This window comes from Prinia subflava, chromosome 9 (genome assembly GCF_021018805.1).
Source record: "Prinia subflava isolate CZ2003 ecotype Zambia chromosome 9, Cam_Psub_1.2, whole genome shotgun sequence".
Lineage (NCBI taxonomy): Eukaryota > Metazoa > Chordata > Aves > Passeriformes > Cisticolidae > Prinia > Prinia subflava.
In genome coordinates, this window is record NC_086255.1 from 19,483,093 (window position 1) to 19,500,331 (window position 17,239).

The window sequence follows — 17,239 nt, forward strand, 5'->3', positions numbered from 1 at the left end:
TTTGAATAGGGCAACTGAAGGTAGAATGTGCATCTAGCGGTTAAACAAACTCCAACTTCATATTTTCCTGCCTCTTCAAGATTGGCTTTTTGTATAACCCTTTCCTGCAAGAAGTTTCCCATGGTAAGGCTGTGAAATCTGTGGCTGTGCCTGAGAGCAAGCACAGAGTATTACTGGTGTGAACCAGCTTGTACTACAGACACAGTGATGGCCCATTGCACAGTTCCGTTCTTATCTCTGCATGGTGAAGGGAATGCTTAAGCATTGGATATCTCAGCCTCCTCTTGTCAGAACAGGTAGAGAGATTATCTTCATGTCTCTCCATAATTTATTTGCTGAAATAGGAGATTTTCCAAAAATCTTGTTTAATCCATATTTCCCTCTTAAGCAAGTTCTGATAATGTCTGGTTTCTTTTGCCCTTTGCAAAGTGGCTTGCTCAGCTGTTTTGTGACTTCTGCGCTTAGACAATAAAGGTAGTTTTTATTTCCAGGAGGGATTGCATATAATTGTTTAATTTTCTAGCAATTTTTGTCCAAAATCTTTCTCTGTTGCCTTTTCTTTTGAACTCCTCCCTCACACTGAGCACTGCTTCTCTGTCTTCTGCTTTAGTGACAGTGCACATGAATATTCATGCATCTGAACTTTTCTGCAAACTGTGGGTGAGGACTGGTTTTTGGATTTGGATTCCTCCAAGTCTTGGCCCTAAAGTTTTCAGAAGATGGGAGGAAAGAGGAAGAAGCATGCAATCGCATGATGGTAGAATTACTTGATAATAAATGACAGTTTATGTAGTGAAGTGTCCTTCTTAGTTTAGTCATTCAGTTCCCTTTCTTTCATGAGGTTTAAGATGGGAAGATGTTGGTGGTTTTCCCCTGCAGCACTGCTGGCAGCCCTGAATTTGCCATCGTTCTTGTCCTCTCAGGCTTTACCAGCAGATGTTCTTTCCATTTTGCAGTAAGGCTCTTCCAAGTACAGTTGATGCTCAGCTGTATGTCAGTGTGAACTTCTGCAGTGGGTAGAGAAAATATTATTTGCTGGCTTTCAGTTTTATGGCTTTTAGGACAAAAAGTCCTCTGCTCTTGTAGCCCTCTTTCTGTTGGGTGGGGGAGACAATTCTCTAAAGGGCCCTTCAGAGGTTTTCTCAAGCACCACTTGTAGCTCTGAATATGTGAACTCAAATTGCAATCTAAATTGTGCTCTGCAGCTGAATCTTTGAGTGCAACCATTTGGTGGTGCTAAAGCACTGTAAGAAAGAGGTTAGCTGCACTAATGAAGCAGTGCTTTTAACTCGGTTACATTAGCAGCTTACAATGCAAGACCAAGACAGCGTTACCCAATGCAGCAATTTGCAGGACACTACGTGGAGAGCCATGTCTGAATTGCTAATGCAGTGCCTTGTGGGGAGAAGCCAAGGGTGAGGATGGTTGATATCTGACAGGTGCCACTGCAGTACCATCGCTCTTGTACTTTCTGCTGGTGCTTTTTATTTCTTTGACTTTAGGCACAGCCAAAACATTCATGTGTTTCGTAGATGTGTGCTGTGCATCACCAGTAACACAAGTTTTAGCCTGTGATCTTACTTTCATTTCTCAATAGTCTTGCAGACAGTTTTGCTGAACTGATGTTGTCTTGAAGATCTTTACTAGTTTCTTATTAAGCCAGATTTCCATTAAATTTTCTGGTTTAGTATTTAAACTTACTCTTATGTTTGGCACTAAAACTTATTCTTCATGTATAGCAGTCAGCCTGATGGTGAACAGCTCAAGTTGTGCTTGTTAATGTTGCCATCGTGTGGCTGGATTAGATTTGCAACTTCTCCTCCGTCCCACACCCTCCCCCCCCCAGCTTTTCTTGGTTCTTAGTGCTGGTAGCAGGTTTCGAGCAGATATGAAGGTGAGCAGGAGCATGAATAACAGAAATGTATAAAACTTCTCTGTCCCAGTGAGCTCATTTTCTGAGGATATGAGCACAGCAAGATAGGAGACACTGTCATAAGACAAAATGTTAGATTTGTAAGAACCCCAGGACTTGTGTGTTGCCTTTGTATAGCAAGCAATACTGAAACAGATTTGATGAGAAAGGTGCATATGGAGTGGGCTTTACCTACAGAGAAACTTGCAATCTCGTGGGTTTGCTGTTTCTTTTTTATGAAGCTATTTGCGGTGGAGAAATACACAAAGATGCTGGCCAGATCCAATCTCCCAATTACCCAGATGACTACAGACCTTCCAAAGAGTGTATCTGGAAGATCACAGTTTCTGAGGGTTTTCACATAGGAATCACATTCCAAGCCTTTGAGGTGAGAAAATTGCATGTTATATTACAGATATTTTTTTGCCTCTACAAACCCTTTAAAATGAAGAAGAAAGTAGTAATAATAATAATAGTATCTTTTGATTACTTCAGAATATCATGTATCTTAGCAGACATTTGCTCAGAGATTTTGATTTTTGAAGTTTAAAATATACTGAGTTTTCAAAAACTGTTACTCTAGACAGAAGGAATTAGAAGGGACTCAAAAGTGTTGATGATATTAGATAGGGACTCTCAGGTCCTTAAATTTTCACTCTGGTCAAATGGAAATAAATGATCACAATCCAGGCAAAAACCTCTTGTTGCTGTCCCTGGGACTTGTCAGATTGCATGATGTGGCTCCCCAAAGAGACATCATGTTCCCTGGTGGCAGACAGACTTTGAAGAGCTCACAAAAACTTTTCCTCTACTGGTTATAGGATGTCTTACACTCTTAGGTACATGCCAGTGATCAGGCTCTGATTAATGATGTTAAGTCACAGACAGGAGTGGATAGGACATTGGCTGGTGCAGAAATCTCATCTGTCCCACAGGCTCCTGTGGTTTGTGTGCCTTCACCGTGCTTGTCCTGTAAAGGGCTGGCACCACTACCTCCCCACTGCTATTCCTTGAACCTTTTTGTTTGTAGTTGTTCTGCTCTGTTTCTTACAGCTTCTCTCACAAAAACTCTCTCTTGTAGAGAGTCAGGGACTGGGTTTCACCACAGTGGCAGAACTGAGATGTGCCTAGGCTTGAGTGCAGTTTGAACTGCAGAAGAGCTCAGTGGCAGCCACAGCAAGTGTTTAGTTGTAGCCAGTTGCTTGGGGAGCTGGTCTGTGGCCAAAGTCTGTGTTGCTAGCCTGGCTGGGAGAACTCTCACTAGCGAGGTCCAGGCACACACTTTTCCTGTTGCAGATCGAATGGCACGATGCGTGCTCTTACGACTACCTGGAGATCCGAGACGGCCTCACTGAACAGAGCCCACTCATCGGCCACTTCTGTGGCTATGAGAAGCCAGAAGACATCAAATCCAGCTCAAACAAAGTATGGATGAAGTTTGCATCTGATGCAACCATCAATAAAGCAGGTTTTGCTGCAAATTTCTTTAAAGGTATGTGATCTAATACCTCTCACAGTCAAAGCTGGGGACAATTCATCCCTTAAGCTACTGCCATCCACAAATCAATTCATTCTATCAATTCACACATTATCATTCTATCTACTTGTACATCACATTTGTTTGTACAATTTGTTTGCAAATATAGAAGTTATGTACAAATTGCTTTGAGAGTGTAGATATAGTTTGAGGTGCTGAGGCAGGAACACCTCCTCCCTGGTTAGGACAGAAATCAACTCTGCTGGGGTGGTGTCAGCATAAGTGTCACACAGCTGGATCGGATGTCACCTCCATTCAGCCATGCCAGAGGACACTGACACTTTCAAAGAAGTACTAAGACTGTACACGGAGTGTTAAAAATAGCTCTCTGCTTAAGTTTTATTCCAAAAGAAACCTCTGGGGAGAGGGTAAGTCTAAATGCAAGTAGAGTCCCAGTAAAAGAATACTGAGACCTTTAGGAGACAAATGTGTTCCTAAACTGAGACTCTCTTCAGGAAGATGTAAGACTAAGATTTTTAAAATTTTTTCCTTTTTTAAGAGCTGGACCCTAGAAGTGGTCCTTTACCAGCATCCTTTTGACTTGATAGAGGCAAGATCCAGATATTTGACTGCTTGGGAAAATACCTGTGGAGCTGCTGGGGGGGAAGACAGTCATGTTTGTCTTAGGTTTAGTAGCACTTGTACAGAAATAATAGTTGCAATGCCAATATTTGAATTGCATAAGTCCTTTATTTCTACCTTAACTTTTGTCTCGTGTTAAGGGTGTCATGGTCCGTTTAGGTTTCTCAAATGTTCAGGGGAACGTACTCTGTGAATTAAACTTTATTTAACGAACTTAAGTCTTACAACAAACAAACGTGTCAGGGCTCAATCCCCTTGGCTCAGACTAGTCTGTCCTATGAATTCACTTATTCACCATTCAAGGCATAAAATGTCATAATTTATAACCCATAATTCTTAAACCATGCACTTAAGTGCAAAAAAAAAAAAAAAAGGGTAAATAAGTTTAATTCACGGATTATATTGGCCTGTAAATTTGAGAGGTCTTAATGGACTGTGACAAAGGGTGATTGCAAGATCACTGGCAAATACTGTGACATTTGATCTCACTCCCTGGACAACTCTCACAGTACCTAGACTTTCTTGTTTAAATTTCTCAGGTTCCATAAAGGCTCAGAGAATACTTCTTCCTAAAGATATTTTGACTCCTTTCGGGAGGGAACAGTGCAGGCTGACTGTGGCAGAGATGTCTTTCAGAGAGTAGCACTACATGGAGACACAGCAAGTCATTCTCTAAAATCTGAGTTTCACCTACAAGTTTGTAGGGGAAGAAAGTTATACACCTGAAACTGAAGTGCTTTCTATGTGATACAGTTAGTCAGAAATAATTTATTTTTATTATTATTATTTTAATGTAAAAGTGTGTAAACTTGTACACTAGTACAGTTGGAGACACAGGTATTTTCCGTGGAGTTTTTGCTGGCAGACTTTCAGTGTCCAGTGTCTGCTGACTAGATCTCTCAGTGTCTGCTCAGATTTCTCATGTTTGAACCAGAAGCCATGTAGCTTGTGGATGGTTAGAGCATTTCTAAGTCCATGCCAGTAAATTCAGCTGAGGAGCAAAGTGTTTTTGCTTGAACCAAGCATCACAGTATTCACAGTTGCACAATTTCCGGCCAGTTTGCATTGTGGGCAGAGCTGATGCCTGTATGCAAAAGCTGTGTAGACACACATGCAGGCTACATGTGGAGTTTCAAGCTGGAATCTGAAGTTTGGAGTCTCTACCTCCATATCCAGCAGGATTGTGACTACCAAGCACTCCATGAGCAAAGGGAGCAAATTAGATGGCTCTGCAGGCACCCTTCATACTGCTTCTCATAGCTGATTGAGCAATGGGTAAGCTTTGCCTTAATGAAATATGAAAGGAATAGAGCTTCAATTACATGTCTTACAACACTGAAAGAAAATACCTTAGACTAAAAAAATCAGAGTTAAGGATGGAATTGAATGCTATGCTTTGTGAGAACCTGCAATGATAATGTCTAAGTTTTCAGAGAAAATAAACCTGCAATCAGCTTAGAGAGGGTAAGCCATTTGTCACACCCAAGATGCATTGCCAGGAAGACAAAGAGAGCAATTACTTCATGTCCACCTGGTCAGGTATATCTCACAGGATTTCTCGGGGATTATTCTTGTTAGTTATCTTCATTTTGGCAACAAACTGTTTAACTGTTTGTACCAATGAAGCCTATTTTTATATGGTTGAAGTGTTGATTCATCTGTCTGGAGCAGGGGAGGAGAATGAGAAGGAGCAGCAGGGTCATGCCTGTGGCTCCCCATGACTCCCCATCCCCTCCTGCCTTTGCACACCTTTGACTTTGCTGAAGGGGTTGAGTGTGACTTGTAGGGGTACAAGGCAGGGGGAGAGGGGCTTGGAATGAAGTTGAGCCTGGAAAGGGGAGCAGAAAGATGTTTTCTGTAAGTGTTGTAACATATTTGTTTTCAGTTTTGGTTTCCCCACACTTAAACCAGCACTCAAATATTTATATTAATTGGCAGTAAATTAAGTTAAATTCCCCCAAACTGAGCCTGTTTGAACAGAACAGTAATTGGTGCATAATTTGTCTGTCTCAACCCAGAACTTTCTTGCTCTTATTCTTCTGTTTTCTTCCTCATTGCACAGGAGTGCCAGGCCAGGAAGTGAACCAACAGCTAGGTGGGAGCTTGGCTGCTAGCTGAGGCTAACCCACCACAGCCATGTTAACAAAACCACCTATTAAGGGATGCATGGGGAATCAGGGGTCAGGGTGAGAAGCCAGTGGCTATCTTTATATTAAAATGTCAGTTCAGGTTGTTGAGGCATGATTGAAAAATCTGACTTCAAAGTCTAGGGTAGCAAGACTTCACTGCCTGTGAAAAGGCAGAACTGCTTGTGTGTCCTGCCTGCTCCTCTGTTCCATGGGGCACGACCTCCCTCAGCTCCAGCACTGTGTGTGCCATCTTGGGTTGGTTCCTGGTAGCTCAGGTTACTCAAGCATTCAGGTCTGAATTTCCCAAGAGTGTGAATTCAAACTGAACAAAACGAAGCCAAAAAACGGCACATGAGAACAAAAGGCAAGGATGTCTTTACAGGAGGCAATGTTTTCCTGCTCATGTCTAGAAAAAGCACTGCTCACTAGTAGCATTAATGGTAGTCCTTTATGGCTCTGGTGTCAGCAGTGTGTCAGCACTCGTGAGCTTTGCTGCAGTGCCTGCTCCACAGTCTTGGCTCAGCAGTCAGTGCTCTATTCCCCCTGTCCAGAAGGGTTGCATGAGGAATATCAGGGTGTTTGGGTGGTCAGGAAAGTGCGACTTGCTCTGGTTTTCTCCTGACAGAGATGGATGAGTGTTCTCTGCCGGACAATGGTGGGTGTGAGCAGCACTGTGAGAACACACTGGGCAGTTACAAATGCACCTGTGAGCCTGGCTATGAGTTGACAGCTGATAAAAAGAGCTGTGAAGGTAAGTAACCTGCAGACCCAGCCATCTCACTGTAGGATAAGTACTACAGCTAAAAATGGAACTGAACATCTTTGGACGCGATTTTCCTTCCCCCTGCATGCTCTTTAGTACACTTTATTATCCCCCAACTGATTTTTTTTATTTTGTTAACATCTTCCATTGAAAAATAAGTTTCTGGTTTTAAAAAAAATGAAAATCCTCTGATTTATACTGCCAAACATCCCTAAAACCAGTTGTTTTAAAACCTAAAACAGAGATTGCTGTTCAGACCAGATCTCCCACAGTGCAACAAAAGGGAAGCAGGCATTACAACCTAACCACTGAGTGACCCCAAATTATTTAAATTTAACGCTGAATTTATTTGCTTTTTAAAAAGGAATTTACTTCATATAATAAACTATCAATGTTTTGTCTACATGCAAAACAACCTTTTCCATACTGAAGAGAATTTTCCTCCCTTCCTCTTTTATGGTCGTAAACCCCCCCTTGTCTATAATGGAAGCTGTTTGTGTCAGCTTTCTAGAGAGTTCATCTCATGCAACAAGAGTTGCTTCTGCCAACAATACAGCTGTTGGTGTGCTGAGAATCCATCCATTGTTCTTGCCTCAAAACTCTGCCTGTAGGGACATTTAGGGAGCTCCAAACACTATCAGTAGTGCTCTCAACATCACCAGTTCGCCCTGACTTCTACTGCTGTTAAACTGTTTGGGTAAGAGTGCTCCTGACTTGGTGAGGGCAGTCAGGTGTGTGGAAAAGGCTTGTGAAAGCTTTTTTTTTTTTTAAGTAATTTCTTGCAATTTTAGCAAGCCAGTTGCTATAACTTGGCAGGGTCTTTTTCTGAACTTCACTCTTAACCTTCTATTTTAAACTTCATTTGTGGGCAAAACAGAAAGTGTAGTCTTTGAAACCATAGCAATATACCTCAGAGTAAATTGGGGTTTTTTTCTCTAAAACCATTAGCTTGCTACTCTATTTATATTGCAGCTGCTTCCTTGGGTTAGTCCTCTTAATGCAAAATGATGCTGGGAACAAGACACAGAAAGCTTTTATCTCTGTGGATTTTGAAGATGTGGCCATATCTCATTATTATCAAGAAACAGCAAGAAAAAAAGATGAAAAATTGCCTTATTGCAAATAAAATTTTGCAGCAAATTTAGTTTACTCCTTTGGAGGTAACAGCCCTGCCCTCCCACAAGAGGATGAAACTGAGATGTCTTAAATTTTTAAAGGAAATGGAATAATAAAGCTAAGTCTTGACTTTGCCTTCGACTTTCCCTAGAGAAGAAGCAGTCTAAATATAATAAACCACTGGGAGTTGACAGGATTGGCTTCCCTAGGATTCCATTATCTTGTAATTACTCCATTACTGATAAACTTGCAATAGTAAGGTTTGTAGCACTGAGTGTAGGTAAATTTACTAAGCTGGCCTTTACAACTCTGTTGTGCATGTCAAGTCAACTGAATTACAGTAAGCCCAAGGACAGAGATTAAAAAGGAAATTAGTCTTACATTGTGGCTCTCAGGGCCATAGCTTCACTGGGTGTGTTTGATTGGTGATTTACAGCAGGCAAAGTTTCTGTTGTCTTCACACTTCCCAGCATTTTAAGCCTGTTCTGGAGGCTGGGATTTGAAGTGTGCCACAAACCAGGATCTGGTTCGTTTGCTAGTTAACACTGTGGCCCAATCTGTGTGTCTGAACAGAACCAAGTAAAACTTGTGTTCATTTATTGCCTCTCCAGCTGCCTGTGGGGGCTTCATCACCAAGCTCAATGGGACCATTACTAGCCCTGGATGGCCCAAGGAATATCCTACTAACAAAAACTGCGTGTGGCAGGTGGTAGCTCCAGCCCAGTACCGGATCTCTCTGCAGTTCGAAGTGTTTGAGCTGGAAGGCAATGATGTACGTAACCAGTCCCTGCATCTCAGAGGTGGGACTTCTGGCTAAATCAGAGCTGGATAAACCCTTGGGGTACAAGGAAGAGGAGGCTGTGTCTTACTGGTGGAGCTTCTGGTTGTTTTCCCACCCTCCCTGTAGTTACACCAATAACAGTGACTGTTCTCCTTGAACTCTGGATTTGCCTTCTCTAGAGTGGAAGGATTAAAGCTGTTCTATTTTAAGTGGGTACAGTGGTTTAACCCAATGTGGCAGCTAAGCACTACACAACTGTTCACTCACTTTCCCCCACTGGAATGGGGGAGAGAATCAGAAAGGTAAAAGGGAGAGAAACTCATGGGTTGAGATAAAGACAGTTTAATAGATAAAGCAAAAGCCACACATGCAAGCAAAGAAAAATGAGGAATTAGTTCACTTCTTCCCATGGGCAGGCAGGTGTTCAGCAATCCCCAGGAGAGCAGGGCTCCATCACACCTAGGGAAGACAAACAATGTCACTCCAAATGTCTCCCCTTCCACCTTCTTCCCTCTACTCACCCCCACTTTATACTGGGTGTGATGTCCTATGGTATGGAATATCCATTTGGTCAGTGAGGATCAGCTGTCCTGGCCATGTCCCCTCCCAGCTCCCTGAGCACCCCCAGCCTCCTCACTTGTGGAGCAGTACAAGAAGAAAAAAAAAGGTCTTGACTCTGTGCAACTCCTGCTCAGCAATAACAAAATATCTTGATATTATCAACCCTTTTCTCAGCACAAATCCAAAACACAGCTGAGTACCAGTCACTGTGAAGAAAATTAAATCTACCCCAGCCAAAACGAGCACAATGGGCTTCTTTTCTTTACTAGTTTTGCGTAATTGTAGGTATTTTCCATCCCTAATAGGTGTCCCGCCTCCCACCTCCCCAGTGCTGCTTTTGCAGGAAAATAGTTGGAAATTAACAATGAAGTAGAGTTCTTCAAGGATAAAGGAAATAACAGTAAAAGAGTCTGTTCTCTGCCATGCACGGTGGAGTTTGAAGAAAGCATTCAGGTCTGAATTTCCCTACTGTAAATGGGAGCAGTGGCACTTCCATAACTCAGGAGGCTGCTAAAGTTCATTCAACACTGTCAGGTTCTTGGATAAGATGGAAATAATTACTTTTGCTAAATTCGGTGGAACCTTTGGAATTCTGAAAAACACACCCATGCTTTAAGATCAGGGCAGCAAGCGAAGGGGTGAGAAAACTGACAGAGGAGATTTTGGGCACGTTAGGAGAGCATTTGAGTACAAGGCTGTTTCTGTTCCTTCTCAGTGAAACCTCTGTCCCCTTCCTCTGAAATGCTCTGTTCCAAAGCCACAGAGCTGAGAAATCTCTTCCTCTCTTGGCAGGTCTGTAAATATGACTATGTTGAGGTTCGTAGTGAGCTGGCTTCTGATTCCAAGCTACATGGCAAATTCTGCGGCTCAGAGAAGCCCGAAGTAATCACGTCATATGGCAACAGCTTGAGACTGGAGTTCAAATCAGACAACACGGTCTCCAAGAAAGGCTTTAAAGTTCACTACTTCTCTGGTATGTGACTGTATTCTTTCACTTGCTTAGCTGTCTCCTCTGACTGAACCTCTTGGTTTTGGTGAACTTTCTTCAACATCCTGCCAGAGCCTGACGTGGTTCATTAAATATAAAAGCATGCTTGCTCTGTTCTGTGTCACCTGTATCTTGGGCTCTCAGTGCAGTGTATGGTCCAGTTTCATAGTGTGGGCTCAGCAAGATGCAGGAGTCCCATAAATGCCTCCAGTCCTACAGCAGAAAGCAATGTGGAACCTAACCCTAGAAGTTATTTCTGTCCCGAGAGTATTAAAGGAAAGCTTTTCCCTCTGAAACTAGAAAATTTAGTAGTAGTGTTCTAGATAGCAATCATTCCCATCAAAGCAGCGTGTACCAGTGGAAGTTTTTCATCCTCTGTTCTCAGTCCTTTGTCAGTGATGTACCTTGTTGGCAGGCAGGTCTGGAGGTTAACTGTATGTCATTTGGAAGTAGAAATTCAATTTTGTTCTGTCTTTTAAACAAAGTCCTAGGACTATTAATGTTTTTGAGGAGAATGATCAGGCAAAATGGCCTTGAATTAGGACAGGTGCAGAGTAGAATCTGGGCTAAGGATTTGACTTATTAAATCTAACAGGAGGAAGGATGAGATGTGTATGATTCATCTAGAAATACATTTGGGAGTGAGGAGACAGATGAAGTTAATGAGATCTAAGGAGGGTATTATCCCAAGAAAAATTGGAGATAATCTTCTCATAAATTAAACTGGACTGGAAACCATGAGCCAATCCTGTGGTAAGAAAGTGAGACTGAGGAATGCATAGGCCTGAACACACAGGAGTCAAGATCCACTGGGGCATATTTCAGCTTCAGGGAGCAGCTCATACCTTAGATCTTCTTTATCACCTGGTGGTTTGTGCTCAGGCAGAGCTATTTAGAAATGGAGGCTCATCATTGAATATATAAAGTAGATTTTTTACCTCAGCTAGTGAATTTGTGTGATGCTTTTCCTGAACTCTGTTCTTAAAAAATGAGATGCTGCTCTAGGTTTCTTTTAGACAGGAGTCTTTAACCAATAAACTTACAGTACAAAATAGAACACATTTGTTATACATTTTATGGAATGTGAGGCAGTTGAAGAGAATAGGATCTGGGCTAAAAAGCTGACTGGACCAATCCAGCAACAGAGTTGGAGGTTTGCATTGCTATCTGCCAGCCTGGGTATGGGGCTCTCAGCTGGTGACTGTGGTAGCCTGTGTCACTGTCAGCTCAGTGTTTGTTGCTTTGATCCTGCCCAGACAAGGACGAATGCTCCAAAGACAATGGTGGCTGCCAGCACGAATGTATCAACACCTTTGGGAGTTATACGTGCCAGTGCAGAAATGGCTTCATGCTGCATGAAAATGGCCATGACTGTAAAGAAGGTAACATCCCCACCCCTGCCCTCAGGAAAGCCAAGGTACTTCAAACATTGTTTGGTTTAGGGCACTTCCTGCCCTGTGCTGAAAGGAAGTTTGTGCAGTATACCAGGCAAGGGCACTGAAAAAGCCCCAGCTAGCTGAAAAACTGGCTAGAAATATGACCATTCCCATTCCCCAGTCTTGCTCTCCAGCCCTCAGGGAATGGACAGGGTGTGGATGAGAGATTGGATTTGCAGAAGGAGCTGTTGTGGGACATCATCATTAGACTGGTCACTGCTGCTTCATTTAATTATTGTGTTTGAGTCAGAAGAGAAAGGATGGGCCAATGTAACCACTTGCTGGTGCCAAAACTACCTTTCTTCCTGCACCCCTATCCCTGTTATGTGCTCCCATGGCTTTCCTGTGTATGGTCCCTGGTCCTTGTCTGACCTCTCGGTGAGCTGATACAGCTCTCCAAATTAGCAAAACAATGCAAGGCTGAGATAGCACCAGAGTCAATACCGTGGAGGGGTTGACATCATGGCCCTAGAAACATGAGGAGGTGAAGGAGCAGGAAAATAATTAGAGTGTGAGCACATAGGCTGGGTTAATGAAGCCCAGAGGAGTGAGATGGTCCATTTGACCATATGCCAGGTTAGGTTAACAAAAGTATAGCACCAACCAAGCAGAACTAGAGTAATACTAGAAGGTCTTGTTTGGTGACTGAAGCCTTCTGTGTCTCTGCCCTGTAGAGGGTCTCAGTGGGCAGAGAGGACATGTAGGACACTACAGGGTTGCCACGTGAGACTTGCCCCAATGCGATTTCTCTCTCCCAAGCTGGTTGTGAGCACAAGCTGAGTGGTGCAGAGGGAATGATGAGCAGTCCCAACTGGCCTGACAAGTATCCCAGCCGGAAAGAGTGCACGTGGGACATCTCTGCAACTCCTGGCCACCGAGTGAAAGTAGTGAGTAACAAGAGAGTGGGCGTGTGAGGCAAGAAGCAGGCTGGGTTGAGAGGAGCTGAAGTGACTTCCCACCACCACTGTGTGAGGCTGATGCCCTCAGGTTCTGTTTGGGGCTCTTGGATGAGAGTTTCCTGGGAGGCTGCCCTGGCTTTCAAAAGGGAAGAAGGTCTCAGAGGGACACAAGGCAGAGGAGAGGCAGCTTGGAGATAACAACTGTGGAGTATTGCCCTCTGTAAACAGATGGCATAAATGGCCCCCACCCCTCCTTGTGAGCCACTCTATTGGGCCCATACCTACATAAGGTGGTGGCTGAGCCAGCCCCTCTGAGGGAGAGGTGTCAGGCCCATTTTATAACGTGGCTTGATGCAAATGGCAGGACATGCCCAAAGCCGTACAGATGGCCCATGTATTGGGGGAAATAATCCCTATGCTCAGTGGAAATAATATTGCAGAACAACCCATCTGGTGTGCTGGGCAGAATTTCCAGCCAGAAAAATAAGTGTTATAAGGCTTGCAGTTGATGATTGTTGCCATGCACCCATGTGAGGCAGCAAGGCTGAGACAACACGGCACATTGATACAGAATTCTGATCTCTGCCACCCTGAGATCACTCTTGTCTAAAAGCACATTATTCTGTTTTAGTTTGTGGGGAGACAGATATACCATTTGATCTGTTTCTCACTTGGCATTTCAACCTATACTAAATCACATACTCAGATTTACAGCTGTCCTAATTCTCCATATCCTTGCTCTAGATCTTCAATGAGTTTGAGATTGAGCAGCACCAAGAATGTGCCTATGACCACTTAGAAATGTATGATGGGCCCAACAGCAAGTCACCTGTCCTTGGCCGCTTCTGTGGCAGCAAGAAACCAGACCCTGTAGTGGCTTCTGCCAACAAGATGTTCCTCAGGTTTTACTCTGATGCTTCTGTGCAAAGGAGAGGTTTCCAGGCAAAGCACAGCACAGGTAAGCTGGTTGCCTGCCAATACCCCAGTGCCAAAAGATATCACCAAGTCTCACTACATTTTTTACAAGGTAAAAACAGACACCCCTTTCTCCTAAATAAGCTTAGCCTAAATTTTAAGTGGTGTACATTCAGTTCCCAGACCACTGCCTGTGTTGTACCATAAATACCAGCTCCCATAACAGCTCAGAATTCTCTTGGTATTGGACATTCCTATTCATGCTCTTTTGTTTAAATTGGAGGTATTTGGTTGAGCAACAATCCCTTTTGTTCCACATCAACCATTGGAAAAGGAGGTGATGCAATTTAGCCCATGTATTGGCCCACCCTCAGAATGGGCCCATGTTTGATTATGGTGGAGGCAGAGCTGTCTGTGGCCAGACAACTTGAACCTCCTGTGGCAGCACAGAGGTGGGCGTGATGTGCCAACATCCATTTCATTGAAATCCCTGCCATTGTAAATGGATGAAACATGCTCAAAGTGGCTATGCACATGACACTGGTGAAGAAGAGTCTTCTTCATTGGCTGCGGGAAAACTCTGCTAAAACGCACACGTTCTGCACAAACATAGGGCTGCTTCTGTGCATTGTGTGGGCAGAAAAGCAATCTACAGGACAAGTGCAAAGAACAAAGCAATTGCTTTCTAATACAATACCATTTCCCAGAGTATGTGTCAAGATCCATATCCTGGCAGTTTAAACTGATCACCTCTTTCCATGTGTGTTCTGTACCAAAAAACCACAAGTTCCTCTAAGCTCTGTGGGTCTTTGGATTCATGGATTACTGTAGAATTCACTGGCTTATTGTGATTTGGTGTGGTGTTTAATTACCTTCCCTTTTGCACTCGAGCTGGAGATCTTCTCTGCTCATGACTGACCCAAAAGTGGGATGAGTCTTTGTTGTGAGCAAGGACTTTGAGAGACTGCTTTGTGTCCTTTTCTCCCTTCAGAGTGTGGTGGGCTGTTAAAGGCTGAAGTACAAGCTAAGGACCTGTATTCCCATGCTCAATTTGGGGACAACAACTACCCAGGTCAAGCCAACTGTGAATGGGTGATTGTAGCTGAAGATGGTTATGGGGTGGAGCTAATATTCCAGATATTCGAGATAGAGGAGGAGGCTGACTGTGGGTACGACTACATGGAGATTTACGATGGTTACGACAGCACTGCACCCCGTCTGGGACGCTTCTGTGGCTCAGGGGTAAGCCATGACAGTGGTGATTTCAGAGGGATCGCTGAGGATGGCAAGGAAGTATCCTAATACTATTTTTGGAGAAGGGCAGCTGTCACAAACTGGTACTGAGAATGCTTTGTGGCTGGGTTTTTCTTTCCCTTCCAAAGGAGATCACAGCCATTTTATCTGATGCACAGGGTTGGCTGGCAAATTCTTGCTGAGTCACTGTCCTTTTTAGCCCAGGGCTGTGTACAGCAGCATGAGACTGCCACGCTGCTGTGCCCCAGCCCTGCCATGGAAGTGTTGTGTAAGTGTGAGGAAATGGCTTCCAAAGGCCAGTTTCATCCTCTGTTGCTTCTGGCTCAGGCCAAGTTATGTTGTGGCCATGCCATGGCAAGGGTGAACGGTGGAGGGACTTAGAGCTGTGTGATGCTTGCTGCCCTTAGGATGGCGTGCTGTCTCCTAAACTGTCACCTGCATGCCCCTTACCAGGACTGGTTCTAGCATGAGTAATGGTGCGTGATTTTTGAAATCAGAGAGTCTGTGTTTGATTTCTCTAGGCCTTCAGCAGTGAAATTGAGATGTTTCTTATTGAATTTAAAGAGAGACAGTCAGGGAGCAGGTCTGTGGAAGAAATTCTCACAAACTGGGGAAATGGTCTGGAAAATAAACAAAGGCAGAGCAGCTTGGTGTGAAGAAACTGAGTGCAGCTGGGTAGTTATCTACCTCCCTGTACACTGACAAATGAAGAATGGGTGGGAAATGGAAGAACAAGGAGGTTGCAGCAGCTCGCAACAGTGTGGGACATAACCAGAATTGTCATGTAAGATAAGTACCCGAGTTATTTGAACCCTGGGAGAGCCTCAGCTGCCAACCAGGTTCCAGTTGGTATTGTCTCATCTCCTGAAAAGACAATGACAAATTAGAGTAAACCTGAGGAGTGGGACAAGAATATTCAGAGAGGCCTGTAAGAAAAGTAACTGGAAGGACTGGGGTTGTAGAGCAGACTGACATCAGTCTTCAGCCATAAAGAGCAGAGGAATCTGCTTAGAAAGGCAGATCAGGGCAGGAGGTACTGAGCATTCAAGTCTTCATGGTTTACTGGCCAATCTGTCTTCAGTGTGGGCTTAAACTCTAGTATCGTGATGCAGACAGTTATTTAGTCTGCATTCTTGACCACTGTGTACTGTGTTCTTTCCTTTTCTGCAGCCTCTGGAAGAAATCTACTCTGCAGGGGATTCCATTATGATTCGATTCCATACAGATGACACCATCAACAAGAAAGGATTTCATGCCCAATACATAAGTACCAAATTTCAGGATGCATTGCACATGAGAAAATAGTTTGACTGCTCCTTGCAGATATTCCTGACCTGAAGATTGAGACATTTAACTGTGATCTTTGTCTCTTTTTAAAAAGCTTCTGTGCACTTGGCCAAAAGCAGTGTACAGTATTTTCTGTAACTAAAACTAAATCCAGTCTCAAAGGTTTGCCTCTGCAATTATTAGCATGACCCTTTCTTGTTAACCTACCCAGCACCAAAAAATTGTCTTTTAATCATACCTGCCAGGGCATAAACATTGTATTTTGCACAACTTGCCATGGGGCTGAATCAAGACTGAATTGAGAATAGCCTTTGTCTCTTGCATATCTGGTTTCTAGGTGACATTTCCCAAGCATCCACATGAGCTGTCTGAACATATTTTCTGGAGCAGGTGTTTTGAACAGACAACTAGTAGGATTTTTTTCAAAGGACTTTGTGAGCCACCCGCTCTCCCCTACCTGCCTCAACTACCTTGTGCAGTGAGAGAACAACCAGATGGCTCTGCCTGCATCACACTTTCTGTCCTCTCCATTATTGTCTTGCTTATTGTTGAGTGGAGAGCAAGGCAGAGGACAGGGACGTTCTCTTTAGGGCTCCTAGCCACTTGGATTCCAGAGAATGAGCAGGACTCAGTGTTTGGTTTGTAGTAATTGTCATGGTATATGTTGAATGGGAGTACTTCAATGCAGTGCCCAAGGGAAGGGTGGTGCTGACACCGGAATGCTGTGGTGACATGCAAGGCATTACTGTGTGGTAATGGTGGTGGCAAAGCTTAGTAACAGGAGTGCTGACAGCATGCTCCAGTTACACACCGTGCCAGGCAGCTCAGAGGGCTGTGGCAGCAGTCTTAAACAGCCCTTGTCTTAAATAAGGAATCTCTCCCTCTCGCTCCACCCATGCCTGCTTTGTCAGCCTTCTTTACTCTGCTTCCTTTCCTCACTACCACTTCCCTGTGAGCCCTTCCTTCCCACAGCTGAGCTGCTCTCCCCAGGGCTCCCTACCACAGTCTAGGAGTGCTCTGTGACTTCAGCTGGCCAGAACATCTCACTGAAGGAAACGCTGGGGCAGGGGGAGTGAGGG

At 43.9% G+C, this 17,239-nt stretch overlaps 1 protein-coding gene across 6 annotated transcripts in view; it reads left to right on the top strand.

Moving 5' to 3' along the window:
• The window catches only part of TLL2 (tolloid like 2), an 85,563-nt gene that overhangs the window by 66,174 nt on the left and 2,150 nt on the right, over window positions 1–17,239 (top strand). For 2 of the 6 annotated variants that reach the window (XM_063405786.1, XM_063405790.1), the window contains 10 exons: window positions 2,155–2,300; window positions 3,209–3,404; window positions 6,786–6,911; window positions 8,651–8,811; window positions 10,174–10,354; window positions 11,626–11,751; window positions 12,565–12,692; window positions 13,449–13,662; window positions 14,611–14,861; window positions 16,044–16,140. In XM_063405786.1, coding sequence (XP_063261856.1) covers window positions 2,155–2,300; window positions 3,209–3,404; window positions 6,786–6,911; window positions 8,651–8,811; window positions 10,174–10,354; window positions 11,626–11,751; window positions 12,565–12,692; window positions 13,449–13,662; window positions 14,611–14,861; window positions 16,044–16,140 — 1,626 coding nt within the window. Of the gene's footprint in view, window positions 1–2,154; window positions 2,301–3,208; window positions 3,405–6,785; window positions 6,912–8,650; window positions 8,812–10,173; window positions 10,355–11,625; window positions 11,752–12,564; window positions 12,693–13,448; window positions 13,663–14,610; window positions 14,862–16,043; window positions 16,540–17,239 lie in introns of those variants that run through there. The other 4 variants (XM_063405787.1, XM_063405791.1, XM_063405789.1 and 1 more) reach the window with 3 other exon arrangements.